General features: G+C 45.5%; 1 protein-coding gene across 1 annotated transcript; it reads right to left on the reverse strand.

Moving 5' to 3' along the window:
* Positions 1 to 14: 14 nt before the first annotated feature.
* HSPH1 (heat shock protein family H (Hsp110) member 1) lies at positions 15 to 26,485 on the reverse strand. The gene is made up of 18 exons (XM_081860260.1): positions 26,142 to 26,485; positions 23,251 to 23,308; positions 19,934 to 20,074; positions 18,611 to 18,733; positions 17,110 to 17,209; positions 16,577 to 16,710; positions 14,577 to 14,821; positions 13,438 to 13,666; positions 12,229 to 12,335; positions 10,864 to 10,997; positions 9,689 to 9,894; positions 8,015 to 8,146; positions 7,649 to 7,786; positions 6,632 to 6,757; positions 3,571 to 3,678; positions 2,574 to 2,693; positions 1,456 to 1,617; positions 15 to 874 (listed from the first exon to the last, which is right to left on the reverse strand). The coding sequence occupies exons 1-18, from the start codon at positions 26,246 to 26,248 to the stop codon at positions 680 to 682; spliced, it is 2,565 nt and encodes an 854-aa protein (XP_081716386.1). The 5' UTR covers positions 26,249 to 26,485; the 3' UTR covers positions 15 to 679.
* Positions 26,486 to 26,705: the final 220 nt, after the last annotated feature.

Consider the following 26,705-nt stretch of genomic DNA (forward strand, 5'->3'; position numbering starts at 1 on the left):
CTGTAAAGAACCACACCATTTCAATGAACTTTATTAAAGCTCACTAAAGGCACCACAAGAACTTACAACAGGATCAGTTTAACCTTCATTCAGCTTTTTCACACATGAAAGCGACTTGTTGAGCAAGAGACTGAACTTAAGCAATTCTGCATGCTGCTTCACATATTCCTTCTAATTTTTTAGTCTAGCAAATATTATGGACAATGGGTACAAAGAACATTTTCTTTTAAGTTTTGGTTTTCGTGTATGCCTTTGACTGAATGTCTTTTGCCAGTGGAAGAAACGTATCAAAAATGGAGAAGAAAGGAAAACCACCTTGGTGTCTACAAAAGCTCTAGCTGCAACCCTTTTAAAAGGAGCAATACCTTTTGCAACATTCCCTTGATATTAAGTAGCCTTAACTGATTACAAAACGTTAAATTCCCGCACAGAAGATTTTGTTAAGTGTTCACAATTCCACAGGAATCTGAAAGTTACCAAGGCAATTTTCCTTTTAGGATTATCATGATCTCAACTTCTACCGTTTCAATATATTCGTTCCCCAAATAATATAACAGAACTCAAAACTCTTTAAAACAAATTATAAATACCTCCCCTCAAACATTACATTCCCCCCATATCACATAATACACCTGAAGTCTTTTCTCATGATGAAACTGCTCACTGAAATGCATTGGGTCTAGTCGAGGTCCATGTTAACTGGGCTCTCGTTTATGTGACAGTCGCCATTTTGCTGCACTGTCTCAATGTTCTTAATCTCTTCCAGCTCTTCGTTTTTATGATTAGGCGATGGTTCTGGTGGCGCTTCCTGTTTGGGAGAGTCTACCTTTGGCTTGGGTTGGGTTACAATGGGCTCACACAAGCTGTGCAGCTCCTGAAACAGAAAATAAAACAACAAAAAATTATATTCATGCAGTTGACCAATATGTATAAACTACTGCCTTATTTTAGCTCAGTCAACCTGACGTGCTTGAAAAGCAAGCGCTCCGTTTAGGCCAGAAACTAATTTACTGCGATAACCTGGCTGATGGCAGAAACATGCAGCCCTGCATCTCCTCTCCTGCTTCCCGTAACATCTAGTAATACAAAGTGCATCAAAGATGTCACCACGTTCAAAACCTTCCCACTCCCAGAAGTTGCAGCCAGTAAGTGCAGAGAGGAAAGGATGTATTTTTAATCCTATGCCATGTACCAGCAATGAGGAACCTATGGCCCTCATGATTCTGTTGGATCTTCCATCAGCTGCCAGCCAACATGGCCAATAGCCAGGGATGATGGAAGTTGTAATCCAGCGACGTCTGGAAAGCCCCAAGCCCTGTAATATCTCAACATCTATGCCTGCATTGTAGTTCACCCTGCTCTGCCCCTTTGTCTTCAAAATGAACTTCACCTAGGCTCATCTATCCTGGGAGATGAACCATCAGAAAGTGTTTCTGTGCCATGATTAACACTTACCCTCAGCTTTCCTTTGATCTCATTCACACACACGACAGGATCCTGATCTAGACTTTGCTTTGCTTGGGCGTTCCGAATGTTGTGTAGCCATTCCATTGTGTCACGGACACATTTTTCTACTTTGTTGATCTCAGTTTCATCAATATGGAGGTACTTCTCATCCTGAAACACAGAATAATGCAGTACATTGGAGATTATGTTTTCCCTGGCATCCTCAGGCTGATGAACAAGTAATATCCTATATCTGATGCTTAATCTAGGATGTCAGTTATGAACCTTGGTTCCCGAACACCAAAAACACGAAAGTAAGTGTTCCGGTTTTCAAACGCTTTTCGGAAGCTGAACGTCTGATGCGGCTGTCAGCTATTGTTTTGCCAACCCCTGAACTAAGAGCGAATAATTCTGCTGGGGGGAAGCTTTTAAGATTAATTATCTCCCAAATAAAAAGGAATTCGTATTGCATTAAAATTAGTTTGTGATAATGACGGTTTTGGAAGGAAGATATGGGGAATTTGCTTTATGACTAAACACGATGTCTTCATGAAGCTGGAAAATTTTGATGGGACGTGGAAATTAAATAAAAATGCTTATCTGGCCTTAAAACCATGCTGAATTTGTGGCCATTATCAAATAAAATCAAATATATTATTAATGTGGAAGACTGGCCACTAGCCCACCAAAAACTGCAGAGTTGTCTTCAACTCTGCAGTTTTTGGTGGGCTACTGGCTGAATGAAAATCTCCATATAAGAAAAGTATATCCCCAAATCTTTTGGACTACAACTCCCATCAGTTGTGGGCCCAACTTTCTCTTATTAGATATCAGGCAGCTGCCATTCTCACTAAGTTTCAGATAGCAGGCTAAAATGGTTTTATTTCATGTTGCACCACAAATGCTGCTCTAATAGCTTATTTTTAAAATGTTTTAATCTACATCTTAATTGTTGCGCATTGCAGCTTTTAATTATTGCATCCAGCTTTGTGGGTGTACATTTTTACAAACGTATTTATAATTCTAAGCTATTAGCTGCTTTGATGACTAGTCAAAAAGTGGGATATAAATCAACTGAACAAGTAGCAACAACACATCAAATTTGTTCTCAGTGATATCACACACACCTTCTTCCTGTATTCATCTGTAATCTTGGCATAGTTTTGCGCTTTATGCTGCAACTCATCCAGCAACCTTGGTCGTTCCTCTGCTTCTTGATATCTTGCTTCAATGGGAGTCCCAAATTTCTAGAGAGACCAGAATGATTCAACCATACATTCAAGGAAACATTTAGATGGCTTATCTACCACCTAAAACACCTAGGAAAAGGTCTTTGGCCCCTTGCACTGGATCTTCCTGCCCCCTAAAGTCTCTTCTAACCCCCCCTATAAAAAACCCCAATAAATCAAATGTTTATTATGGTTGACTAACCATTAAATAAATGGCAAAATATAAAGTAATACAGAAATCACAGCCGTAGGAGGACCAGCTGTAAAGGCAAATAGTGATGAATTAATCAAAGCAGGTTTGAGAGATGCAGACTATTGAAATGTGGTTTTTTGGTTATTATATTTTTTGATTGGCTATGTTATTATGAAATTGTTTTTGTAGTGTTTGGTTGAAATGCATCCCTGCTTCTTTGTTGTAAGCCGCTTTGAGCAGGATTTGTGTGTGTTTGTGTGTGTGTGTGTGTGTGTGTGTGTGTGTGTATAAAAGCAAATTTACAATAAAATGAGTGAATGAATGTTTCAACGTTCGGATATATTGCCACCTATCCCAGTAATAGAATTATTAGACAGCCCCTGAACCCAGGAAGATATTCATATGGTCTCTTAAGGATTGACCAAAACACCACCTCATAATGGGATAAGTTGTACTTTCTCTAATAAACTGGGTTTTCAACTGGTGGGCTGGGACCACCATGCAAATATATGGTAAAAGATTAAAAAATAGTTCCCCAAATGCACGTTTGGGTTAAAAGTGGGGCCTGGGTCTGAAAAAATTACCTGCTGTAACCCATTGATAAAATCTACAGCAGAAGAATACATGGGAGGCTGTACTGAGCTTTACATAGTTGCAAAGATTGTTCTGACCCCTGAACCTACATCATGAAAGTAACCATACCTTTAACTCAGCCAGTTTGTCCATATAAACCTGTTTAGGCTGGTCCTCTCCTTCCTCGTATAGCCAGTCCTCTACCTCTGACAGCAGCGCGGAGAAGCGGTGGCGATCCTAAGCAAAAGTCCCAAGAATACGTTTTTGAGATTGCGCCAACCCACCCCCCTGCTACCGGGGAAACTTTACAAAACAAGTCAAAATGTTAACTGGTGCAAAATAAAGCCACACAATCTTGACGGATTGTTGTTGAGGAGAGAAAGGAGCTCCGAGGGAAACCTAACAATGGAGTCCTAAGTGTTCTGGGAAAACTTAAGAGGTTTTCCAGTAAATGTGGAAGCCAGCTCACACGCAGTGTATTTGGGGAAAGGCTTGACACTATACAACCCTCCTGCAGTGAATGACTTCTCAAGGCAAAAAGATCCTCTGAGGTTCAATAGAAGAGCTTGGATTTGATATCCCACTTTATCACTACCCGAAAGGAGTCTCAAAGCGGCTAACATTCTCCTTTCCCTTCCTGCCCAACAACAAACACTCTGTGAGGTGAGTGGGGCTGAGAGACTTCAGAGAAGTGTGACTGGCCCAAGGTCACCCAGCAGCTGCATGTGGAGGAGCGGAGACACGAACCCGGTTCACCAGATTAAGAGTCCACCGCTCTTAACCACTACACCACACTGGCTCTCTAGACCAGTGTTTCCCAACCTTTTTTTGGCCCTGCCCCACCTAAGCATCTCTAAAATCCTGGTGCCCCCCCGGTGACATATAATTCAGATTATTCAAAAAGTAAACTCCTATTCACGTGGAGGAAGCCTTAAAGGCCATTAACTTGGTCTAAACAAGCTTCCAAATTACCCCCCTTAAAAATCAAATTGCCCCCCTGTGGGGCGTGTGCCTCACATTGGGAACCACGGCTCTAGACGGAATGGAGTGTGGTGGGCTGAGCCCCTTTCACCCCACAAGTAGATTAACACTCCATGTCCCTACCTCACTAGCTTCTACATTCATAACCAGAGTCCTGCTAGGGACCATTCCTTAAAGACTGGCTTGGGCTCCAATTGCTGATCTCCTTTCCCTACTGGGCCTTTAAGCCCCATCTGCACCACCTTAAACTCTTGATGCGCCAGAGCAGACCCAGGGGCTGAATGCAACCCAGCAGGCCCCTCTCTCTGACCCACACAACTCTCCCCAAGCCACCCCCCGCCCATGAGCCATGCCACACCCTCTGAGTGCCTGTGCTTAACAAACTACAACAATGCCCCTTGCTTGCCTGGATGGAGAACCATGGGGGTGGGGGGCTGGAAAAACACTGACTATCATGTTGCCTCCCCCAACCGCCATTGGGCATATACCGCCCCCCAGGACAGAAGGCAGCCCTTGGATTTGAAGAGTTTCCTCACCTTGCTGTGGAGGCAGCCAACATAAAGAAAGGAGATTTTGATTGCCAAGTAATAGCAAGATTTAAAAATCAACCACCTTGAATTTGAGGGAAACTCTGACAAACCAACTACAGTGGTGCCCCGCAAGACGAATGCCTCGCAAGACGAAAAACCCGCTAGACGAAAGGGTTTTCTGTTTTTTGAGGTGCTTCGCAAGACGAATTTCCCTATGAGCTTGCTTCGCAAGAAGAAAGCCCATAGGGAAATCTCCGGGGACCTCTTTTAAATGCTGGCGGTGGGGAGCAAAGCCTTCCCCCCCCCCCGGCCTTCAGAAGAGGTCCAGGAGGCTGGCGGGGGCCGAAAGGCTTTGCTCCCCACCGCCAGCATTTTAAAAGCGGTCCGGGATAGCAGGGAAGCGCTTCCCACTATCCCGGACGGCTTTTGAAGGCAGGCGGGGGGAGCAAAGACTTTTGCCCCCCGCCGGCCTTCAGAAGAGGTCCTGGACCTCTTCTGAAGGCCGGCGGGGGGCAAAAGTCTTTGCTCCCCCCTGCCTGCCTTCCCGGGAGAGCGGAGAAACGCAGCGCTTTCTCCGCTTTCCCGGACGGCTTTTGAAGGCAGGCAGGGGGAGCAAAGTCCTCCGCTGTCCCGGGGTTTTTAAAAATGCTGGGGGTGGGAAGAAAAGCCCTTGTCCCCCCCCCCCCGCCTTCAGAAGAGGTCGGGGGACAGACTGTCCCCGGACCTGGTCTGAAGGCGGTTTCCATAGGAACGCATTGATTGATTTTCAATGCATTCCTATGGGAAACCGTGCTTCGCAAGACGAAAAACTCGCAAGACGAAAAAACTTGCGGAACGAATTAATTTCGTCTTGCGAGGCACCACTGTATCAAAAAGCTTCCTAGCAATAATTTTACACACGTGTTGATACTGGTACCAACTAATCTACTTGGTACATTTGACTGTAAAAGTAACAAGAGCTGCTGAAATCCACCCTGTTTGTGGAATTTACATAGCTGTCAATGTACAGATTTGAAAATAAGGGACCAGCAGCCTCAAAAATAAGGGATCAGCAGCCAAAATAAGGGATTTTGCTATTGTAAGAGTTACATACATTGGTAGGATTGACAGATGCTGTCAATCCGGCATGAGGTGGTTGTGGCGCCGCGCCGCCCGCTGAAGCGCCGCCCTTCTGCGTCCCTCCCCATCCCCTCCTCTTCCTCCTCCCTCAGGCTGCCTCCACAGCTGCCACCACCCCTGCCACCTCCGGGCTCACGGGCGGTGTGGGCGAGAGTCTCTCTCCCCCCCCCCTCTCGGGCGGGGAAGGGCCAATGGAACTCCTTGCGCCAGGACGACGGTGCCAACGCACTCTCTCTCGCGGAGGAGGACCCCAAGCCGCTGCTTCCCTCCCAAGCTGGGCGAGCATGAAACCCAGGAAATTTAAGGGACATCAACAATAAGGGACAGCAGCGGGACACGGCGCTGGGATAAGGGAGTTTCCTGCCAAATAAGGGACGGTTGACAGCTATGAATTTATAATATTTTGAAAACTAGTTGGGATAGGCATTACGATATGCTAAATATTTGAAGCCACTGTTTGATGAATATCTACGGTACTTAACTTCCATTTTGCTAACTATCTTAGAGGCATTCTTGATTAAGGGTGGTACAGAAATATGCTGAATGAATGAAGTAAGTACCTGCTCACACACAAATTTCTCATATGGTCCAGATAACTTGTCTCTGAAATCATAAACATATTCTTCAACCGCATTCTTTGCATCATTCCTTTCCTTCTCCAGTTTGTCTTGCATAATCATCTTGCCCTATTGGATTAACAAAAACAATTACATTAATACCTCAGATTCTGAAGACCAGGTAGCTATACTTGGCGAAATGAAACACAAAGGCCCTTCAAAGACTTTGTTTACAATACTGTAAATGTTAGTGAAACAAATGCAGTACTGTAAAGCTTTAAATTTATTCACATTTTTAAAATAGCCACCAATATAATGTTCATCTTTTATTGCAAGAATTTCTATTATAAAGAAATAGTGAAAGAGAGAAAAAGGTGGGAAAGTGTGGGGGGGGGGAGAGAAAGAGAACAAAGATGTGTCACACACACATACACAAAATGTAATATACTCCCATACATTCTTATAGACATTGATATAAGAATTTTCCAAAGAATCCTGGGAACTGAGTTTGTTAGGAGACTTCTATTCCCCTCACAGAGCTACAATTCTCAGAGTTTCCTGGGAAGAGGGACTAATCGCTAAAGCCACTCTGAGAATTTGGAGCTCTGTGAGGGGGAACAGGACTTTCCCAGCAGCTCTCAGAATCCTTAACAAACGACAGTTCCCAAGATTTTTTGGGGGGAAGCCCAAAGTGGTATGACCGAGCCTTAAACGTATAATGCAGATGGGGCCTGAGATTAAGACAAGTGGGACCTGCAACAACAAAAAAGGATGTGTGGAGTGCTTCTGGCCAGTTCCCATTCCACCACCACCACCACCAACCTCGCTATGGTGCCCACTGAGCATGCACAACCCTCATAGGGTTGTTTAAAGATTTTGCCCTCTTAGGTTTCTTTGAGCATGCCAATACCTCCTCCCCACTCTGTGTGTGGATGGTGCCATCTTAGCAACTTAAGGTCCACCATTCAGAAGTTGTGACTGCTATCTGTATATACAATGCCTGACCCTCATTTCACACACCTCTGTTTCAATGTACATGTTGAGCAGGTCTCTTCCAAGCTGCCAAACCAAGTTCGCCTCAATAGGCAGCTCGACATTTTTCACTTTTATCTTGGGCTTTTTCGCTTCGGGAGGCTGGTCGTTCTTCTTTTCGTTTCCCTGAGGCGGACAGCAGAGAAAGAATATTGACACATGCCAGATTGGCAGGCGTTTCTCAGAAAGTCTGTTTTTAAAGTTCTCGCGCAATCTCGAGCGACCTTGATCCTGCCAACACACGTTGCCAGGAGCACCAGGTTGCTTATAGTCTTTTGATGGGAGATTACTTTTATACCGAGTTAATTGAATTTCTACTTTTCCTTCGGCGGAAGGCATTAAAGGGTCACTCACTTTTCTGGCATCTGGGATTTTGTTTTCTTCAGAGGGAGTCTCAGGAGAAGGGGGAGACTGTGACGTCTGCAGACCATCTGTTTGTACCTGGGGCTGAGCTCCAGCCTCATGATTGCCCTGCTGGATAAAGTTCTGAAATGGGAGCCCAGGCACAAATGATGTGAACAGGACATGTACATGGATTCAGTAAGAATCTACAACAAATTTAATGCTCGATAACACACAGGCTGTAAACAAGATACCGCAAGCAGCTTTCCAAAACATATGATTATGATTATTATAAAAAGTAAATTTGCCACTTGTGAGTACATCACAAATAAACATTTTGCCAGAGATAAATAATTTGCAGTCGTCCAGATGTTGTTACACTAAAATGCCCAGCATCCCTGACGGAGGCTGATGGAAATTCAAATCCAAGTAGCCATGCCAATTATTAGAACAACTCCAAAGAGATGATCCATTCTGATAGTTGAATTGTGTACTATATCACAATTTATAATAATTATTAATATGAATATATTAGTTACTGAATCTGTATATCGCCCTTCATCCAAAGATCACAGGGCAGTTCACAACATAATTCAAAATGAGAACATGGAATACACAATAAAACTAAATCCAATAACACTCCCTTCCCACAAACATATTTAAAAGGCCATAGAATGTTCATCAGCCCAAAGGCCTGGTTGTAGTGAAACATTTTCCCCTGGAGCCGAAAGGTAAGTATTGAAGCTGCCAGGTGAGCCTTCCTGGGAAGAGCGTTCGACAACTGGGGAACCATCATGGAAAAGGCCCATTCTTGTGTTGCTGTCTTCTGGATCTCTTCAGGAGGCGGCACACAAAAAGGGGCCTCAGGTGATGATCGTAGTGTCATACGGGGAGAGGTGGCTCTTGAGATATTGTGGTTCTGAGTCATTTAAGGCTTTCTAGGTCAAAAGAAGCGCTTTGAATTGGGCCTGAAACTAACTGGCAGCTGGTGCTGTTGGGCCAGGATTGGTATAATAGGCTCAAACCATCTTGTGCCCGTGAGAAACCTGGCTGCCAAGTTCTGCACAGGCTGAAGTTTCTGAAGCATCTTCAAAGGCAGCCCTACATATAACACGTTGCAGTAATCTAACCTAGAGGTGACTAGAGTGTAGGCAACAGTAGTTAGGCTATCTAGACAGGGGCACAGCTGGGCCACCAGCCGAAGCTGATGGGAGGCATTCCACACCATTGCTATGGCTGCATACACATTATACCTTTGAACGACATTCTTTCCCTTGAAGAATTCACTTCTCACATAGTTAAATTTCCTTAAACTACAGTGCCCAGAATGCTCAGGGTGTGTGTTTGTGTGCTTTAAAGGTACAGTGTTTACACAGCCTAATTCTCCCCATAAGGCTGTAGAATTACCTCCCTTCCCACCTTATAGAAAAAGAAAATAGAACAATAAAAAAGCTTCTTTCCTCTTAAGTAATTTTAAAGTATTCCAACCAGATGTACACAGGAATCTGCCATATAGATAATCTGTTCGTGACTGGCAATGGTTCTCCAGGGTCACATAAAGGGAACAGCTATCTGAGCTATTTAATTGGGGGTGTCAGGGACTGAACCCCAGCCCTTCTGATTGGAAAGAAATGTGCCCTACCACTGAAGGATGGCCGTGTATTCCAGGTGAAGAAACCAACTTACATTAATGTCCTCCTCTGAAGGTTTTTGGTTCTGAGCATCTACTACAGCCTCAACACTGTGATTTTCATTCTCTTCCTCTTTCATTTGCTCCACCATAGACGCAGTAGAGACACTAAATATGCCATGAGTATTGATGCGAACTTTGACCTTGACTTTAGTTTTCTCCCCATCATTCTGGGCTGCGATGTTCTGAATAACGTATTTGCCTTTAAACAAGAGAGTGGTCCCAAAGTTAAGCACGGGAGTTGTAAATTATCCCCCAAACCATGCCATTTCTAGAAGGCCCTCAACTATCGAGAGACGCAAGACTAAAAAAGGATGGAAAATTTTCAAGCTGTCTAGGACTTTAATGCTTAAGAGCTGAAGCCAACATTACTAGATCCGATGAAATGAATGGGCATGAAACTCCATTGCAATTATTGTTATTGTTTCAACAACGCTGACACAACCAGTCGGGGCTGCAATGTTAAAAATAATACTGGGTGTGTACACAAAACCCCAGTGCTACTTTTTCTTTTTTTAAGAAAAGGAACTTTGTGCATCATTTCTTCAGTATACCACACAGCCAACTCTGCATGTAGTGCAGAGATACAAATCTGCCAATGCCCTGGTTTGTGCAAAGCATTAAACCATAGTTAAAAATGGTTTAATGTAAACCAGCATGTTGGCACATGTTGCTGAAAAGCTCCCACTCCTGCTGTTGCCATGCTAAGGAGCAAAGAAACCAGAGCAAGGCTTGGTGCTACATGCAAACCAGGGCTGGTGGTTTGTTTCAGCCAAAAAAATGATGAACAGTAAGCCAAGAACAAATCTTGGTTTCCAGTCATGGTTGGTTTGGCGGGAAACTTCAAGTAATGCCAAGTGAGGCTCTGATTTTGTCTTTCTATCATGACATAGCAAGGGAGGAATGAAATTGCACAGTTATATCAACCATTTGTATATCAACATTATGTGTGTACCAGGCCATTATCAGATTAGCAATGCCAATTTTATACGGCTAAACACTGCCAAGGATTGAAATCTTAAGAACTTGGTGGATCAGGCCAGTGGCCTATCTAGTCCAGCATCCTGTCCTCAGAGTGACCAACCAGATGCAGGATTTGACCACAAGAGCCCTCTCCACTTCTGTGTTTTCCAGCAACAGTATATTGGCTGAGAAGGAAAGATTCACTTACCAATCATTTTCTCAGGGTAGGGGGTGCCACCGGGATCAGAATAGAAAGCTTGGAGCTCAAATGGGCCCTTTCTGTAAAAAGTCAAGACTTTGGAAAAAGGTGCTGCATGATGCCTGCTGAACACTTCATGAATTCTAGTCAAAACAAAAGAGAGGGAGAACAAGGCAGACATCCGTATTATTTTGAAGCCAACCTTACAGTAGATTGCAACTGGCACACCACATCTGACCTGCTGTAAAATGTGTATTGCATGTAATATTAATATTAATTATTATTATTAATATTTTTTTATTTATATCCCACCCTCCCCAGCCAAAGCTGGGCTCAGAGTGGCTAACAACAGTAAAAGTAACACCATTTATATAAAATCACAATCAATTAATTGAAATACATTCTAAAATCAATTCATCCTAAAATCAAATCAGAATCAATTTAATGGCAACCATTGGGCTAGAGTTCTATGAGGATTGCCAAAGGAGGGGGTCAGACTGTGCCCTGGACAAAGGCCTGGTGGAACAGCTCTGTCTTGCAGGCCCTGCGGAAGGATGTCAAGTCCCGCAGGGCCCTAGTCTCTTGTGACAGGGTGTTCCACCAGATCGGGGCCAGAGCCGAAAAAGCCCTAGCTCTGGTTGAGGCCAGCCTAACCTCCCTGTGGCCTGGGACCTCCAAGATGTTTTGGTTTGAAGACCGTAAGGTCCTCCGTGGGACATACCAGGAGAGGCGGTCCCGTAGGTACGTAGGTAAGACTTTAATATCTAGGAGCTATTTATTTCAGGACTTGATTGGGCCAGATTGCCTCTCTCACCAATATCATCTAAAGCAGTGTTTCCCAACCTGTTTCCCAGCTGTTTTTGGACTACAACTCCCATCATCCCTTGCTAGCAAGACCAATGGTCAGGGATGATGGGAATTGTAGTCCAACAGCAGCTGGAGACCCAAGGTTGGGAAACACTGATCTAAAGTATATCTTCCTATCCAGGAACATAGGAAGTTGCCTTATACAGAGTCAGACCACTGGTCCATCTAACTCAACACTGTCTACTGACCGGCAGCAGCTCTCCAGAGTTTCAGACAGTATCTCTCCCAGCCCTACCTGAAGACTGAACAGGGGACCTTCCGCACAAAATGCAGATGCTCTATCAATGAGGTACAGCGCTTCCCAAATCCCAACAGAGCTGCCCTGCCTTCTACATCACCAGCTGTACCCATGTACAACATACAATGAGGTCTTATCTGTAAAATCCAAGGTACGCAGGCTCCAATTGTGCAGCTGGCTAGCCCCAACCGGAGTTGCATGTTAACATTAGGAGGTCAGTTGTGCAAGAAGAAGAGGATTTTGGGGGGGTGGGGGTGGTGGTTTCCTACCCATCAGTATCTTCGGACTCTGTGCTCCACAGCAGTGATATTGGGAACGGAACAGATTCAGTGATGGAGAATTCTCGAACTTTAAAAGCTGGAGACAGAATTGCACACTAAGAGATAAAAAGACGGAATTAGAAACCTCCCCCCAGTTAAAGTCTATCCATTAGCTCAGAGAAAGCAAGATGTGAGGAAGAAAGAATGGGATGTGCTACTGGTTTAGCCAAACAGAAGTGACTAAACATCAGAGACAAGGAAGCATCTTCGTGTGCAGAAGTTATAACGGCAAAACCAATTTACGATGTAATCCTAGTGAGACATGTTACCTGGAATTAAGTTATTATATAACAACAAAAAAGGACCAGCTTATCTTGAGGACAAAAGTAGAAACAGCATCTTCTACACAAACAAGTCACCCGTTTCATTTTATTTGAACTTTTTTTTCAAAAAGAAAAAGTAATGCTTATTTTTGTGTCAATCTCATTAAAATTACTCTGAGGTCTGCCTGAAAAGCGGTCTATAAATAGCATTAAATAAACAATAAATATACTCATGAGGTAGTACGTTAAAACAGAAGCTACAGATTTGCCATACAACGCGAGGATAACCAGTGAGGTAGGATGGGGAAAAAATTTCCCAGGACTTTTTTAGTTTTTCCGCATAAAAAATTTCCTTTTGCAAGCTCAAGAGCAACAATAAATGGATGCCAACCACAAATGCCACGTAACGCAAGCTTGGAACCATTAAACATTTGAAGTTTCATTTACTAAAGATAGGAGCGACAAGTTTCCCAATGAGGCTAATTTGCATAGGGATTTTTTTTCTTTTTCTGGGAAACTCACATCACTTGAGATGCGTGCCCGTTTACAAGTGAGAAAGTGGGTGACCATTAAAGGAAACAGAATTACATCATCCAAACAAAACCAGACAACACTAAAATCAGTTGCCAGGTACATATATCCAGACAGATTCAACATGATATCAAGACTTGTTTTGGAAGCATACATATAATTAAGAAGTACTTGTTTTTAACCTGTGGAGGGAAAGCTGCCGGCAGGGTGGGGGATATTTAGAGCAGATCGATGCTGGGTGGGTTAAAGCCCCACCACCCGCCACTTCTCCAGCAGAAATGCTCCCTTCCAAAGGCACCCCCAAAGTGTGGACCAGCTGAAGCCAAGAGACCCATCTCCCAGAAGGAAGGTGTTGCCCACACACCTGCAAGGCACAGCCTCTTGCGACAGCTTCGTCGGCGTTCAGTGTGGTGCTCACGTCCATGCCAAAGAACTTCCCGATCTTCTCTTTGACAGCTGGCATGCGTGTGGCCCCACCGACAATTTCCACAGCGTGCACATCCTCCACTTTGAGCTGAGTCTGGTCCATCAAGGAACGAAGGGGAAGCTCTATTTTTTGCAAGAGGTCAGCACACATTTCTTCAAACTGGGATCTAGGCAGAAAAAAAACACAAAGAGAAACAGGGGGCTGAGGCTTCCTTGGAGTTCAGCCAAGGCGGTCTATGGCGATTGCTCAACCCTGATCGCCTTAGTCGGTTCAAAAGCAAGAGAATGCCTTTCTTCCGCACCCGTGAACTAGGGACAAAATGGAAAGGAAGGAGCTCCCCCCCAAAGCAGGTCTTTGATGGCAAACGCACATTCACATATTGTGGCTGGAGACAGAGTCTTCAGAGCTTTCACTTGAAAGGGGAGAAAGACAGGGGTGCTACTGTTAAGTTTAGACTTAATGGCAGTTACTTCCACTTAGCAGGAGGAAGGGTGGGGCAAGGAGGCTGGAGTTGTGCAGTGAAGTTGATCCGGAGCTCCTGCGGGCGCGCTAGCACCCCCACAAACTTCTCTCTTCCTCTCTTCCTCGGTAAGCAAAACCATTGCCAGGAAGCTAGCACTGCAGCTCCACCTCACTGGGCACGACACTCCTGTGCCCGGTCAAGACAAGGATAAGGACAGTTCACTGGTGCCTCCATTATGCCTAGAAAGGGCTACTTCACACATTTTACAAAGGATGGCCTTCAGCTACCGCATCCTGCAAGTGCAAAGACTTCCGCTTGCACAATTTCCTCTCTTCTTCCTGCCACTGTGTGCACCCTGCACCTTCCCCAAATCTGCTCCAGAGGGCTGGGGAAACCCCTAGGACAGATTTAGGGGGTGTGCAGGGGGAGCAGAGGGGAAAAACGCCCCACAGGGTAAGCAGAAATCCTTGTGGTGACAGAACGGTAACGTAGAGCTATATCTGACGTGCTTCCTATAAAGTATAAACCTTCTCTTGTTTGTCTTTTTGTTCAAAGGTTTCCATGCAATCTATTCTTTCCAGTACAATTTAACCGCATCAGAGGGATCTCTCACCTATTCATCTTTCCAGACACGTCTATATCATTCATAAAGCATTCAATATTAAGTGGGATATCTGTGCTGTTTGAGCTCATTAGTTTTTTCAGCTTCTCACACTCCTGGTATAAACGAAGAAGGGCCCGTACTTTAGATTTGGGGTCCAGTTTGTACTTGGCTTTTATTTCAGCACAGAAGTGATCCACTAGTTTTTCATCAAAGCTTTTTCCGCCCAGAAAAGGATCAAAAGCTGTGCCAAGCACCTGGTTAGAAGAAAAAAAGGCAATGTTAGCTGCCCTACATAGCACCGTCATTCAAACCTGGAATGAAATGACTATTGATACGAAGGCTAAGCAAACGGCGCTACCAACCAGTGTTGTTTAATCATAACATTGACATCCATGTACAAACATACACAGAGCTCCCAGTGCATGCTAAATCAACACAGGCAGTACCAGTTTAGGGCCAGCTTGGGAGAACATACTCAAATCAAGCAGGCATAATTCATGGATAAGGTTCCGTCATTCCGTCTATTTCCGAAGTTCCGTTGTGAGCGCAGTTGCTCATGTGGCCGAAACGATACCACAATACAGATACACAAAAGACCCACAAAATTTACAGAAGCACAACTAAAGCAAAGAGGTGGAGGGAACCCCAGGACTGTCCAATGGGAGTGGAGTGTGCTCATTGGCCACATCATGCTGAACACTGGGGACAGGTAACTCGGCAGAAGGATGAATGGAAAGGACAGGAGTGGATCACCAGATGGGGTGGAGCTGTAGCAATAAATAGCCCATCAGTGATGTCACTGCCATTCCCTGGGAGAGAGGGAGGTTGGAGTTGTGCAGGTACACCAACAGAGCCCATCTGGCACTCCCGTCAACACGCCCACTGTTAGCGACTTGTGCAAGCCAGTTGGTAGTTCACCACACCGCAACCCGTGTGATGTATTGTCCCAGTATGCAGAGCCTCAGTAGAGTCTTCAGGGTTTTCCTGCTCTCAGCAGACAGCTTCTTCCAGAGTCCCTAGTTGAGGGGGAAACTCCTCTCCCACACAGTGCAAAGCAACAAATTGATCACTGTCTTCGGGAGCAAGACAAAGCTAAAGACAGCTATCTACTATATACAGTTCTTCTGGTTTCTGAATTAAATACAGTGGTACCTCGGGTTAAGTACTTAATTCGTTCCAGAGGCCTGCTCTTAACCTGAAACTGTTCTTAACCTGAAACACCACTTTAGCTAATGGGCTTCCTGCCGCCGCCACGCAATTTCTGTTCAAACCCTGAAGCAAAGTTCTTAACCTGAAGCACTATTTCTGGGTTAGCAGAGTCTGTAACCTGAAGCGTATGTAACCCGAGGTACCACTGTATACATATGTACAGAAAGATCTGCTAACACAATTGCCATGCTAGCCAACGCTGCTGTGCAAAACCCACAGCCTTTTCCTGACTCTCACAGATTCAGAGTCAGACCAGGACAGCACCAGGAGATGTAATTGGACCCAATGAAAGCAATGCCCCAGAGACTATTATACCTGTCTCTACATCCTTGAGCCAATGGGAGGGTGAATGACTCAGCAGTCACACACCCGACCTCTGTTGCTATGGTAACCCAGTGCACCTGGTCTCTTATCTGAGAACATCCAGATATGGGGGGGGGTGCTCCTCAAGACACGAGACTAAGCATTGTGTTATTTATCCCATTGTTCACATTACACCGATACAAAGGCAGCCCTGACCTCACTTGTCACCTCCCTCTCCCCTTTGTGGGAAGTAGCAGCAGCACTGCAGCCAGGACGATCCTGCTGTGGCTTAGTCCTGCCTGATGCACCACTCCTAGCTGAACCACTCAGACCTCTGGCCCCAGTTGACCACATGCTGCTTGCTTTCTGTCCTGTTTGCAACACTCTGCATAGAGCTTTTCTCCTCGCCTTTCCAGTTTTCGCCGTTCTGCATCCACATTCCCGGAAATGAGTTTGCCAACAGGTCTGCTCATATCGGCCCCTCAGGCCCTGCCTACCTTCACTTTACCCTTGTTAAAAGCGCAGGCGGAGACTTGAAATGCCGAGTAGCCCATATCTATGAACACCACCAATCGTGGTTTCTCTTCCGGAGCTGGAAGGTCCTGCTTGTAAATTCCGTAGTTCAGGGCCACTGGGAAAAGACAAACCATTGATGTTAAGTCAAAGCTGCTTACGACAGCTAGAAAGTCAATGGCACTTCCAGCTAGGGAGGTGACGCTGCATTCAACCCTGGCATACACTTGAGACAGCAAAGTTTGCTTACTCAGAAATGTAGCAGAAAAGATGGAGAATAGTTGCAGTCTGCCTTTTCCCTTCACCATCCCCAACCATGCGGCCTTGATAAATTGGTTAACAAGCTGACACCTAATGCCCTTATGAACTCCAGAAGCAGTTTTCTGAGCTTACACATCTGCTGGGAAAATTTACATGCCCGGACAGCACATTTTCACAATATGCTTTCGCATTGACGGTAGGCGTGGCTATAATCGTGAGATTATACATAAACAGGAAGTAAATTTCATTGGCCCACCTGCTGTCATATCATTCATGAGCCTGAGACAATTCAAGCCCACAACCTGAGCAGCATCCAGCAGAGACCTCCTTTCAGGATCAGTGAAGAAAGTTGGAACCTAGGGGAAGCGATCACATAGAGGTATGGAGGGTTACCAAAAGTCCTGCTAATTTGTTTTTAAAATACAATCTCTCTGGGCTTCTTTTGCAGTAATTTAAAGGCACATTGTTTCAGCCCTGGCTACTAAGTTGGCTTCTCATTCGCTGCCCCAGTGCAACCCTGACGGCTGATTTCAGCAAGGACATTGCATTGAGTAACATATTGAGAAGACTGATTGATTTTACTAAGATGTGACTTTTCCTCAACTAGCTGTGCCATAGTGGATTACAGCACACATTCAAAACATCAAAATAGAGAACATTGGAAACACAAATATACAAGATACAAAACACGTCAGTAAATTCAAAATAATGAAAGTCAACAATTTAGCAAACACAGAATAAATTCAATATTACCAAACAAAAAAACACTTCACCCCAACCTATGCTTAAGTACATAAATACCAAGCAAATAAAAGTTAGCACACAATAGGATGGGATATAAATGTTTTAAAATGCATATTCTCACACTTCTGCAGTTATTTTAAAATGAATGGCACACTGTAGCAACATGCAATATAATACATTTACATAACACGTTTGCATAATTATAAATTCATGGAAAGCTGGCAAAAATCAGCTCCCTTTAAGTCTTCAACATAAGCCACCCAATTTTAAAACACACGTTGGTGGTTTATGATGTAGAATTAATTCAATTTTTTTTGCCAACTATCCATGTGAATGTATAATTAATTAAAAGCCTTATATTAGGAATTCATAATCATTGTGTATATGTTTACTGTATGATTTTTTTATTCTTGGTTGTATCCAATGCTCCACAGGCAGAACTCACCTTGTACAACGGAATTTTCCCCTCCTCTTCTCCTACAGGCCTGTCCCGAAACTGCTTCAGAAAGTCCCCCTGCCCCAATATAGCTGATTTTGAGGGTGCAGGGGGGGGCAGGGAAGAGGAGAGGAGGGGAAGTTTCATTCCACAAGTAGAACTCTCTTACATTGGCAGAAAAGGAACGCTGGATACTGCCCACAGTATTTCACACCACTTTGCACTAATACATGATATATGTGCTATTAGTACTTGTCATTATCTCTTGCCTATTTCAATTACACTCATATATTACTCTTGTAGCTCTATAAGTAACCAAATGCAATGTTTTCTTTTCACATCTTAACAATGTCTCCACATTTACGTGGGTGTCCCGGAGAGGTTTCTGTTTCATTCTCCACCTGCTTAGCTTCACCGATGCTGCAGCATCAGATACCCCCACATCACCCGCTGGGTCCAGTTATATTCAATATTCAAAGTTGCTTAGACACCTGCACAACAAAATATTGAAAAGCTTCTACAGGGTCAGCACAAGAGGAGACAAATACAAACCCAAGGTTAAATGGAGCTAACTTACTGAAATAACGCAATCGGAGACAGGCTTTTTGAGGTTATTCTCTGCCGTCTCCTTCAGTTTCGTCAGCAGCATAGCTGTTATCTGCTCCACACTAAATAAATGCTCCTCGTCCATGTACATAACCTGAAGAAACGAAACAAGACTAAAGCAACTATTGCAGCAATTCCAACCAGGCCCAAGCCAGGTCAGTCCCCTATTATTCTTAGATTCTAATCACCAAACATTCGTTCTACAAAACAATTATTCCAAAAACATTTCCTATTGCACATTTGAAAGTCAAAGCTAGCTGTAAATGAGCAACACGCACACACAAGAGAGCCACCCCGAGAATGTGAGAAAACTGACAGGAGGCCAAGATCTGAGGAAAAAGCTGAAGTATGAGGGGCGGGGGGAAAGCCACAACAACCACATTCAGGTGTAAAGATAAACTATGGTTAATCATGACATGAGTAGCAGGGAGCTTCGCTCCCTTCCACTATGGCCATGAGAAGCTTTTGCTTTCAATTAAGCACAGCTTAAGGGACGCGGGTGGCGCTGTGGGTTAAACCACAGAGCCTAGGACTTGCAGATCAGAAGGTCGGTGGTTCCAATCCCCACGACGGGGTGAGCTCCTGTTGCTCGGTCCCTGCTCCTGCCAACCTAGCAGTTCAAAAGCACGTCAAAGTGCAAGTAGATAAATAGGTACCGCTCTGGTGGGAAGGTAAACGGTGTTTCCGTGCGCTGCTCTGGTTCGCCAGAAGCGGCTTGGTCATGCTGGCGACATGACCCAGAAGCTGTACGCCGGCTCCCTCAGCCAATAAAGCGATATGAGCGCCACAACCCCAGAGTCAGCCACGACTGGACCTAATGGTCAGGGGTCCCTTTACCTTTAAGCACAGCTTAATATTTCATCCAAACCCTAACAGTGGTAAACCTTAACAATGTTTTGCTGAAATAAGCCAGCTTCATAATTATGATCTGAGGTTGGTTTGTTCCAAACAAAACACACATTAAAGCTTAACCACCGTTTATCCGATTCAGATAACACATTACAGCTGACTGGTGGTGCCTACAAACCCCTTTACCTCCCTCATGACATCAAGTGTAAGATGGGCAGACATGGCTGGGCCTAGAAGACCTAATGAGGTGAGCAGGCCAGAGATTCTCTACCCCTGACTCGACATTACCATCAAACCAAAGGTCATGGTTTATCTTGCTCCAGACAAACCATGAGCTGCAGTCAAGGTTGTCATAGTGTGAGGTACTCCCACTTATCTTACGAAAGGAGATTGACAAAAAAAAAAAAAAAGAAGTAAAATCCTAGAAGTGATGAATTCGTCTTACCTTTATTCCAACATTTCCATTTTTCATTGGAACAACAGAGTAGCTCAAGTGCTCTTTCTCCTTCTGGATAAAAGGATCGTTACATGTACGGCCGTGGAATCTCTTGAAGTTAAACACCGTGTTCTTTGCATGGGTAATTAACTGCAAATGGAGGGGGGGGGAGAGAGAAAATCCTGATGACTGGCCATCTTGTCAAAGAAGATGCCAGAAGCAAACTGAGATCTATTGTCAGCAAAGGCACATTTCAAGTATAGGCATGTTTCAAGTTCTGTTTATTGCTTCAAGTTTCATTTATCATTACTAGTTAAAGCTGGGGTGGGCAACCTTTTCTAACTGGCTCCTTCTTGCGGGCCAACTTTTACAGGTGGGAGGGACACAATAATTTATTTAACTCATTAGTATTATTTTTTAAAGTAGCTCAAAGCATCTTGCAACATTAAAAATATAGCATTAAAACTAAAGCAGAGTAAAATCTGTAATTCATTCATATTTTTAAAGGGCAGGACTAAAACATACCATCCACAGAAGGAAGAAGCCAGAGATAATGAAAAGTCAATAGCCTGGTAGAAACACTTTTTCCTGGTGCCTAAAGGTACCGTATTTTTCGCTCTATAACACGCACCTGACCATAACATGCACATAGTTTTTAGAGGAGGAAAACAAGAAAAAAAATATTCTAAACGAAACAGCGGATGTATGATTTTTATGGTTCATGCTGTGGCCACAGACATGTGATCTGACGGTGAGTTTGGTGTAGCCCAGTGCAAAAATCCTGAGGATCCATGTAGATCCGTGCTTTGTAACCACGTTTTAAGTGGGGAGGGAAGGAAAAGCACTCAAGGGACAAGAAACACGTGTGGGGTGGGTGGAGAAGGATGCTGTTAATAATGCAGAAGAGGGGTATAAGAGGAGAAGGCTCCTCTCCTCTCCCACTTTGCTCCTTTAAAGCAAGCAGGCTCTCTGTCCCTCTCTCCTCCCCACTCAGCGGCTCTTCTCCCGCTTTGCTGTTTCAAAGCAAGCCACGGAGGAGGGAAGGAAGGAGAACCATGGATCCTCTGCTCACGACTGCAGCAGATCCTCCCGCCATCCATAGGCATTTGCTCCATAACACACACAGACATTTCCCCTTACTTTCTAGGAGGAAAAAAGTGAGTGTTATGGTGCAGGAAATACGGTAAGTTACGAAAGCGCAAGGCAGGCCTCCCTGAAGAGGGTCTGTTCTTGTGTCAACACTCTCTGCTCCTCCCTTGGAGGGGGCACATGGATGGTGAGCACAGGATCCAGGTTGGTCCATGTGGGGAGAGACTGTCCTTGGGGTATTGGGGGGTTTAAGCCACATAAGGGTCTATGGGTCAAAACCAGCACTTTGAACTGAGCACAGAAACAAAATTGGTGACAGAATTGATTTTATATGCTCAGACCATCTTAACGTCAGTCACATGGCTCTCGAATTCTGTACCAGTTGCAGTTTCTGAATCAACTTCCAAGGAAGCCCTGTGTATATGGCATTAAAATAATCTAACCTAGAGGCTACCAGAGAAAGGATAACTGAAATGAGGCTGTTTCTGTTCAGAGAGGGGTGCAGCTGGGCACTCTGCACCACCAAGGCCACTTGAGCCTCAAGCGACAGTCCAGCTATGCACCTGCTCCTTTGGAGGGAGTGTAGCTCCATCAAGAACAGGGGATCATACTCTAACAGTGCCTCAGTCTTGTCGGGATTGAGCTTCAGTTTATTGGATCCCATCTGGTCCGCAACCCAAGGAAAAACATATCCACTGCCACACTTGGACAATGCACTCCAAAACTCTGGATGAGCTCCCTCAGCAGTTTCATGTAGACATTGAAGAGCATGAGGTCACGCTAGAATATCCAGCCAGTGGGCTCATCTTGGCATGCCAGAGGGTCCAATTTGACCTGAGGGGATATTTCTCCCAACCAACCCTACCTGTCAATCAACTGACCCAACATCATGTTTGATCCTGGCAGTGGGGCTCAGCCTTGCTGCGTTTTGATCCACCAGTGTGCTTCCTTGTGAGGAACATTCTGGTGAAGCAGACCCCCGAGCAGTGGTGTAGCTAGCCGCTTGGGTGCCCAGTGCAGCGCGTGTGTCCTGCAGCCAGGGGCAGGGTGAGCTACCCATATGGGCAGGGCACGCTGCATGGTGCCTCTCCGCCGCCTCCCCCTCAGCTGGAGAGCAGCTGAGGGAGAGGCGGTGGGCAGACGCAAGCCCCACGCTGCCATTTCAGGCAGCGCGGAGCCTGCAAGCGCCCAAGCCACCACATCACTCCCAGGTAAGTGCCGGCCCCTGCGGGGTGGCACCCAGTGCCAGCCGCATTTCATTACGTTTGTTGACTGAACTAAAAAGTTTCCTGAGCCTATTTTAAAATTATTTTTAAAAACTCATATTTTTGTCATTTTGTCACACACACCCTCAGTGATGATGATGATGAAGAAGAAGAGGAGGAGGAGTTTGGACTTGATACCCCGCCTTTCACTCCCCTTAAGGCGTCTCAAAGCGGCCAACATTCTCCTTTCCCTTCCTCCCCCACAACAAACACTCTGTGAGGTGAGTGGAGCTGAGAGACTTCAGAGAAGTGTTACTAGCCCAAGGTCACCCAGCAGCTGCATGTGGAAGAGTGGGGAAGCAAACCCAGTTCACCAGATTACAAGTCCACTATACCCACGATGACACCCGGGGCGGACCGCACCCGCCCTTCTGCTGCCACTGCCCCCGACCCCAATCCCTGCAGGTCATGATGTTTGATGATTGATAGGTGAGTGGCCTCCATCTACAATTCAGATTTGGCTTTGATAGATAGATGAATAATATATGTAGCACCATCTGTTTACCTGGTGCTTTAAAAAGCAGCAGCCAAAGGGGGACAGGCCATTGGCCCATCTGATGAGTTTCTGGGTCACTGGAAAGCCTAAGCAGTGTAGAAAACAGCTGCTTGAAGGGCTACACTCAGCATTTGCCTCTCTGCCCAGTATAGGAACATGAGAAAAGATCTACTGGATTAGGAAAAAGTACAGTGTCTAGTCTAGCATCCTGTTTTCACAGTGGCCAACCCGATGCCTTTGGAAATCTCTAAGCAGAGCATGAATTTGGAAATCTCTAAGCAGAGCATGAGTGTAATAGTCCTCTCCCCATCTGACAGGTCTAGTAGCAGTTATTAGTATAATTTCAGCAACCTACATTCTGAGAAGCAGCATGGGTAATTTATTTTTTTTCTATTCCCAGTGTCTTATTTTCAAAACAGCCACTTTACTAATTTCCCAATGTAATTTCCCTTGCTGTTATTCAGAAAATGACTCACTTGGTTCTTAGCAGACACTCCAATTGCCCTGTTCTTGGACCCAAACGACACCACCGATCTGAAAAGAAAATAATCCACCAGTGATTATAATATACACAGTAAATTGCCATTGGTTGAGAGGCTGGTGGGCTTCTCTGATATCATTCGATGAATCTAAAAACATGCACTTGTGAACATTTCCTTCTGCACCTTACATTTAAAGTGCTCTCTGGCAGTCATTGCTTCCCCCAAAGAAACATGGGTACTGTAGTTTGTTGAGGGTGCTGGGAATTGTAGCTCTGTGAGGCATCTCCCAGTGACTCTGTTGGGAGCTGCCCAGAGTGGCTGGGGAAACCCAGCCAGATGGATAGGGTCCAAATAATAAATTATTATTATATTATTATAACCGCTAAAGTGGTATATGAGTGCTTTAAATGGATGGTGTGGATGTGGCCAGGAAACAGCATTTTTAAAGCAGTGCATTACAACAGCATCAGTTCATGCCTACCTAATAGTGACTGCCTGTGTCAGCACAGTGAAGATACTAAAAAAGTAATTTCTGCCCAAAACTATAGAAATACTTCATTTCTACAAAGATTTACATATTTGCTACTGCAGGTAAATGTGTTGAAATGACCTAAGTCCCAATAGAACTGCACCGTATGGCACAGTTAAGATCTGACAGTGCTGATAATTTAAAATATGCAAGGGCTGGAATTTTCCACATTTGATCTTGAATCACAGGTCAACTGGTCAGGGGGTCAAGATTGCTTGAAGGAAATCCCTGAGCCGCCCCCCCCCCCAGCTTGTTATGAAAGGAAGAGCTGTACAAAACCGGTAATTTAGTCAGAGTGGAAACAAAACTCAGGGCAGTGGAGCTCTCTGCAAGGCAAAGGATGGTAACAGGTATTATGAAAACAGCAATTCATTCCCTCATAATGGGCAGCTTCCATGCCCATGGGTCATCTACTTGAACCGCCTGAAATGCAGGAATATGCACCCATACAGGTTTCAAACCCATGGCCTTGGCATTATCAACACCATACTCTAACCCAGGGGTTGGCAAAGTTTTTGTGGTTTGGGCCAGTTCATGGTCCTGCAGACGCCATGGTGGGCCAGAGTGTGTGTGCGTGCGCAAGCACTATTTCCAGCGTGGAAGAGGCATGCTCAGCTTCCCATTGACTGCAGGAGCTTCCTGCAGCCGATGGGAAGCCAGCCAGCACCGCGGAATATGGACTCTGCTCCGTGCCAGTTTAGGACACAGCAGCTGACTGATCGGGCAGCAGGGGTCCATGGACCAGTTAAACAACCCCCATGGGCCACTTTTGGCCCATAGGCCTTAGGTTGCCAACCCCTGCTCTAACCAACTGAGCTAAGTAGCAAAACAAGGTTGGGGAAAGAAACCATGTGATGATATCAGGATTGTTTTTTTAAAAAATAATTCTGCAAGCTAAATAAAAATGTTGCTTATTTACAAATAGCTTTTATGAACAATTTCATACCCCGTATAATGGAATCCTGAACATCTGGGGAAAGGGTGTGGTACAAAAAATGGCTTTAAAGTAGAGCTTTCCAAACTTTTCATATTGGTGACACACTTTTTAGACATGCATCATTTTGCAACACAGCAATTCCATTTTACTAGCAAACGGGAGGTTAAATGAAATCATTTTGATGAATGCAAGACAACAGTGTTTTTATGGCATTAAAAGATTAATAAGCTTTCACTTAGGCAGCTTTGGGTGTGGGAATGGGCGCTTGTCCATGGTCTCCCATCCCTATGGCATCTCAACTTTCTAGAGTTTACCAGTCTAACCTTCATCTCAAAGGCCCACTCTGGGTTGATGCTCCAGCCTATTGAGATAGGCAGAAAATACAGTTTATTCACTTGCTTGCATCCTCTGCCTCTATCCGGAGGAGAGAAAACTCCAGAAGCTTCTAGATCCTGGTCTAAGCTTCCTGAATATTAGTCCATCTCCCCATAGCTGCACAGGATCCAGCAAGCTCTTCTTTCAAACTGCATCATCACTCTCCCTCTCCCGCTTCCTTAGTGCCAAAGCATTAAGTAGGTGGAAACTACTTGGGGATAGGGAGTGAAGGGGACACAGATTGTGAGGAGGCACTGCAGCATCATCTCTGCCCCTCCCTCTTCAATCAAGAATCCAAGAAAAAGGCAATACTCAACATCTTCTCCCTATATACACACCCACCACAGGCTAAGGGAAGCGTGAGAGTTCATTTGCTTCTATGATGCACTCTTAAATTTCCATGCATGAGATGTCGGAAGCGGCAAGCGTGAGAGGAATGCAACAAAACTGAGCTTTCCGAGTGGGATATATACACACACGTGTGAAATAAGAACCGTTTGTCACGTTCTGGGCAGCTCACATATCTTGGAAAGAAATATCACTCCTAGCCCTCCCCCCCCCCCATTTAATTCAACACAGCTTGATCCGCTTCTAAGAAAGAGCTGCAGCCTTGGGCACAGTTACTTGAGAGTAACGACCGCTAAACTCAACGGGACTCAGTTACAAGGAAACGTGCTTACTTGCAAGTAAATGCCACTGATGTCTCCGTGGTTAGAATTGGGGATGTAAAAAAAAAAAAAATGCCAGCGGATGTCTGCCTTCATCGTGCGTGGGGAACCACCAAGCCTACTCCCGAGTAAGCCCTATATACACTCAACGGGGTTTGCGTGAGAGCAAAGATGCTGAGGATCACTTCCATCAGATGCAGGCATTGTCGCCTTCAGTTTGACACAGGTGCATCGCACGCCTGCATTTGCAAAGCCCGCAATCTTCTCTCCCTTCATGGCAGGGAGGGCGACCCTCTTTCTGCCCTTTGGCAGGGAGATCTCGCCTGCTTGCCTGCCTCTGACACCCCCCACCCCACCCTCCGGATCCGTTACTCACGGGGTGCACCGGTCGCTGAACTCGTTGGCCACGGTCTCTATACCCCCGGCTCTGGCCACCGCCACGTAGCAGCTCTGCGAGCCCAAGTCAAAGCCCACCACGGCCATGGCGGGGCTCCCGGCGCCGGACGCTGCTGGGGAAGGTGTGGATCCGCTCGGCTCTCCCCCGCTGCAGGTGCAACCCTCGCCCAGCCGCCGCCAAAGCCGCGCCCTGCCTGCCTGCCTTCCTGCCTGCGCGCGAAAATCTCTGCCTCCGGCGAGGAGGCTGAAATGTGACAATGGGCAGAAGTTTCCAGAAACTGCGACAAGCTCCTTCGCCGGCTCCACGTGCGGCTTCCGCTTCCGCCTTTCTCCGGCGAGCTCGAGCCCTCCCAGCCAATGCAGAGGCCGGGAACCCGGTGACGTCCGCCGTTGCCCGGGCGACGGCGGACGCCGCGCGGCCTGCCTCCGCCCGGCTGCTCGCGAACGTTCCAGACTGACGCAGGTAAGAGGCGTGGACCGGGGAAGTTGGCGTGAAGGCATGCGCAGCCGGGCCGTGGGTGGCGCTTTCCTTGCGCCGTGAAAT

This window comes from Podarcis erhardii (genome assembly GCF_964252035.2).
Source record: "Podarcis erhardii genome assembly, chromosome: 4".
Taxonomy (NCBI): domain Eukaryota; kingdom Metazoa; phylum Chordata; class Lepidosauria; order Squamata; family Lacertidae; genus Podarcis; species Podarcis erhardii.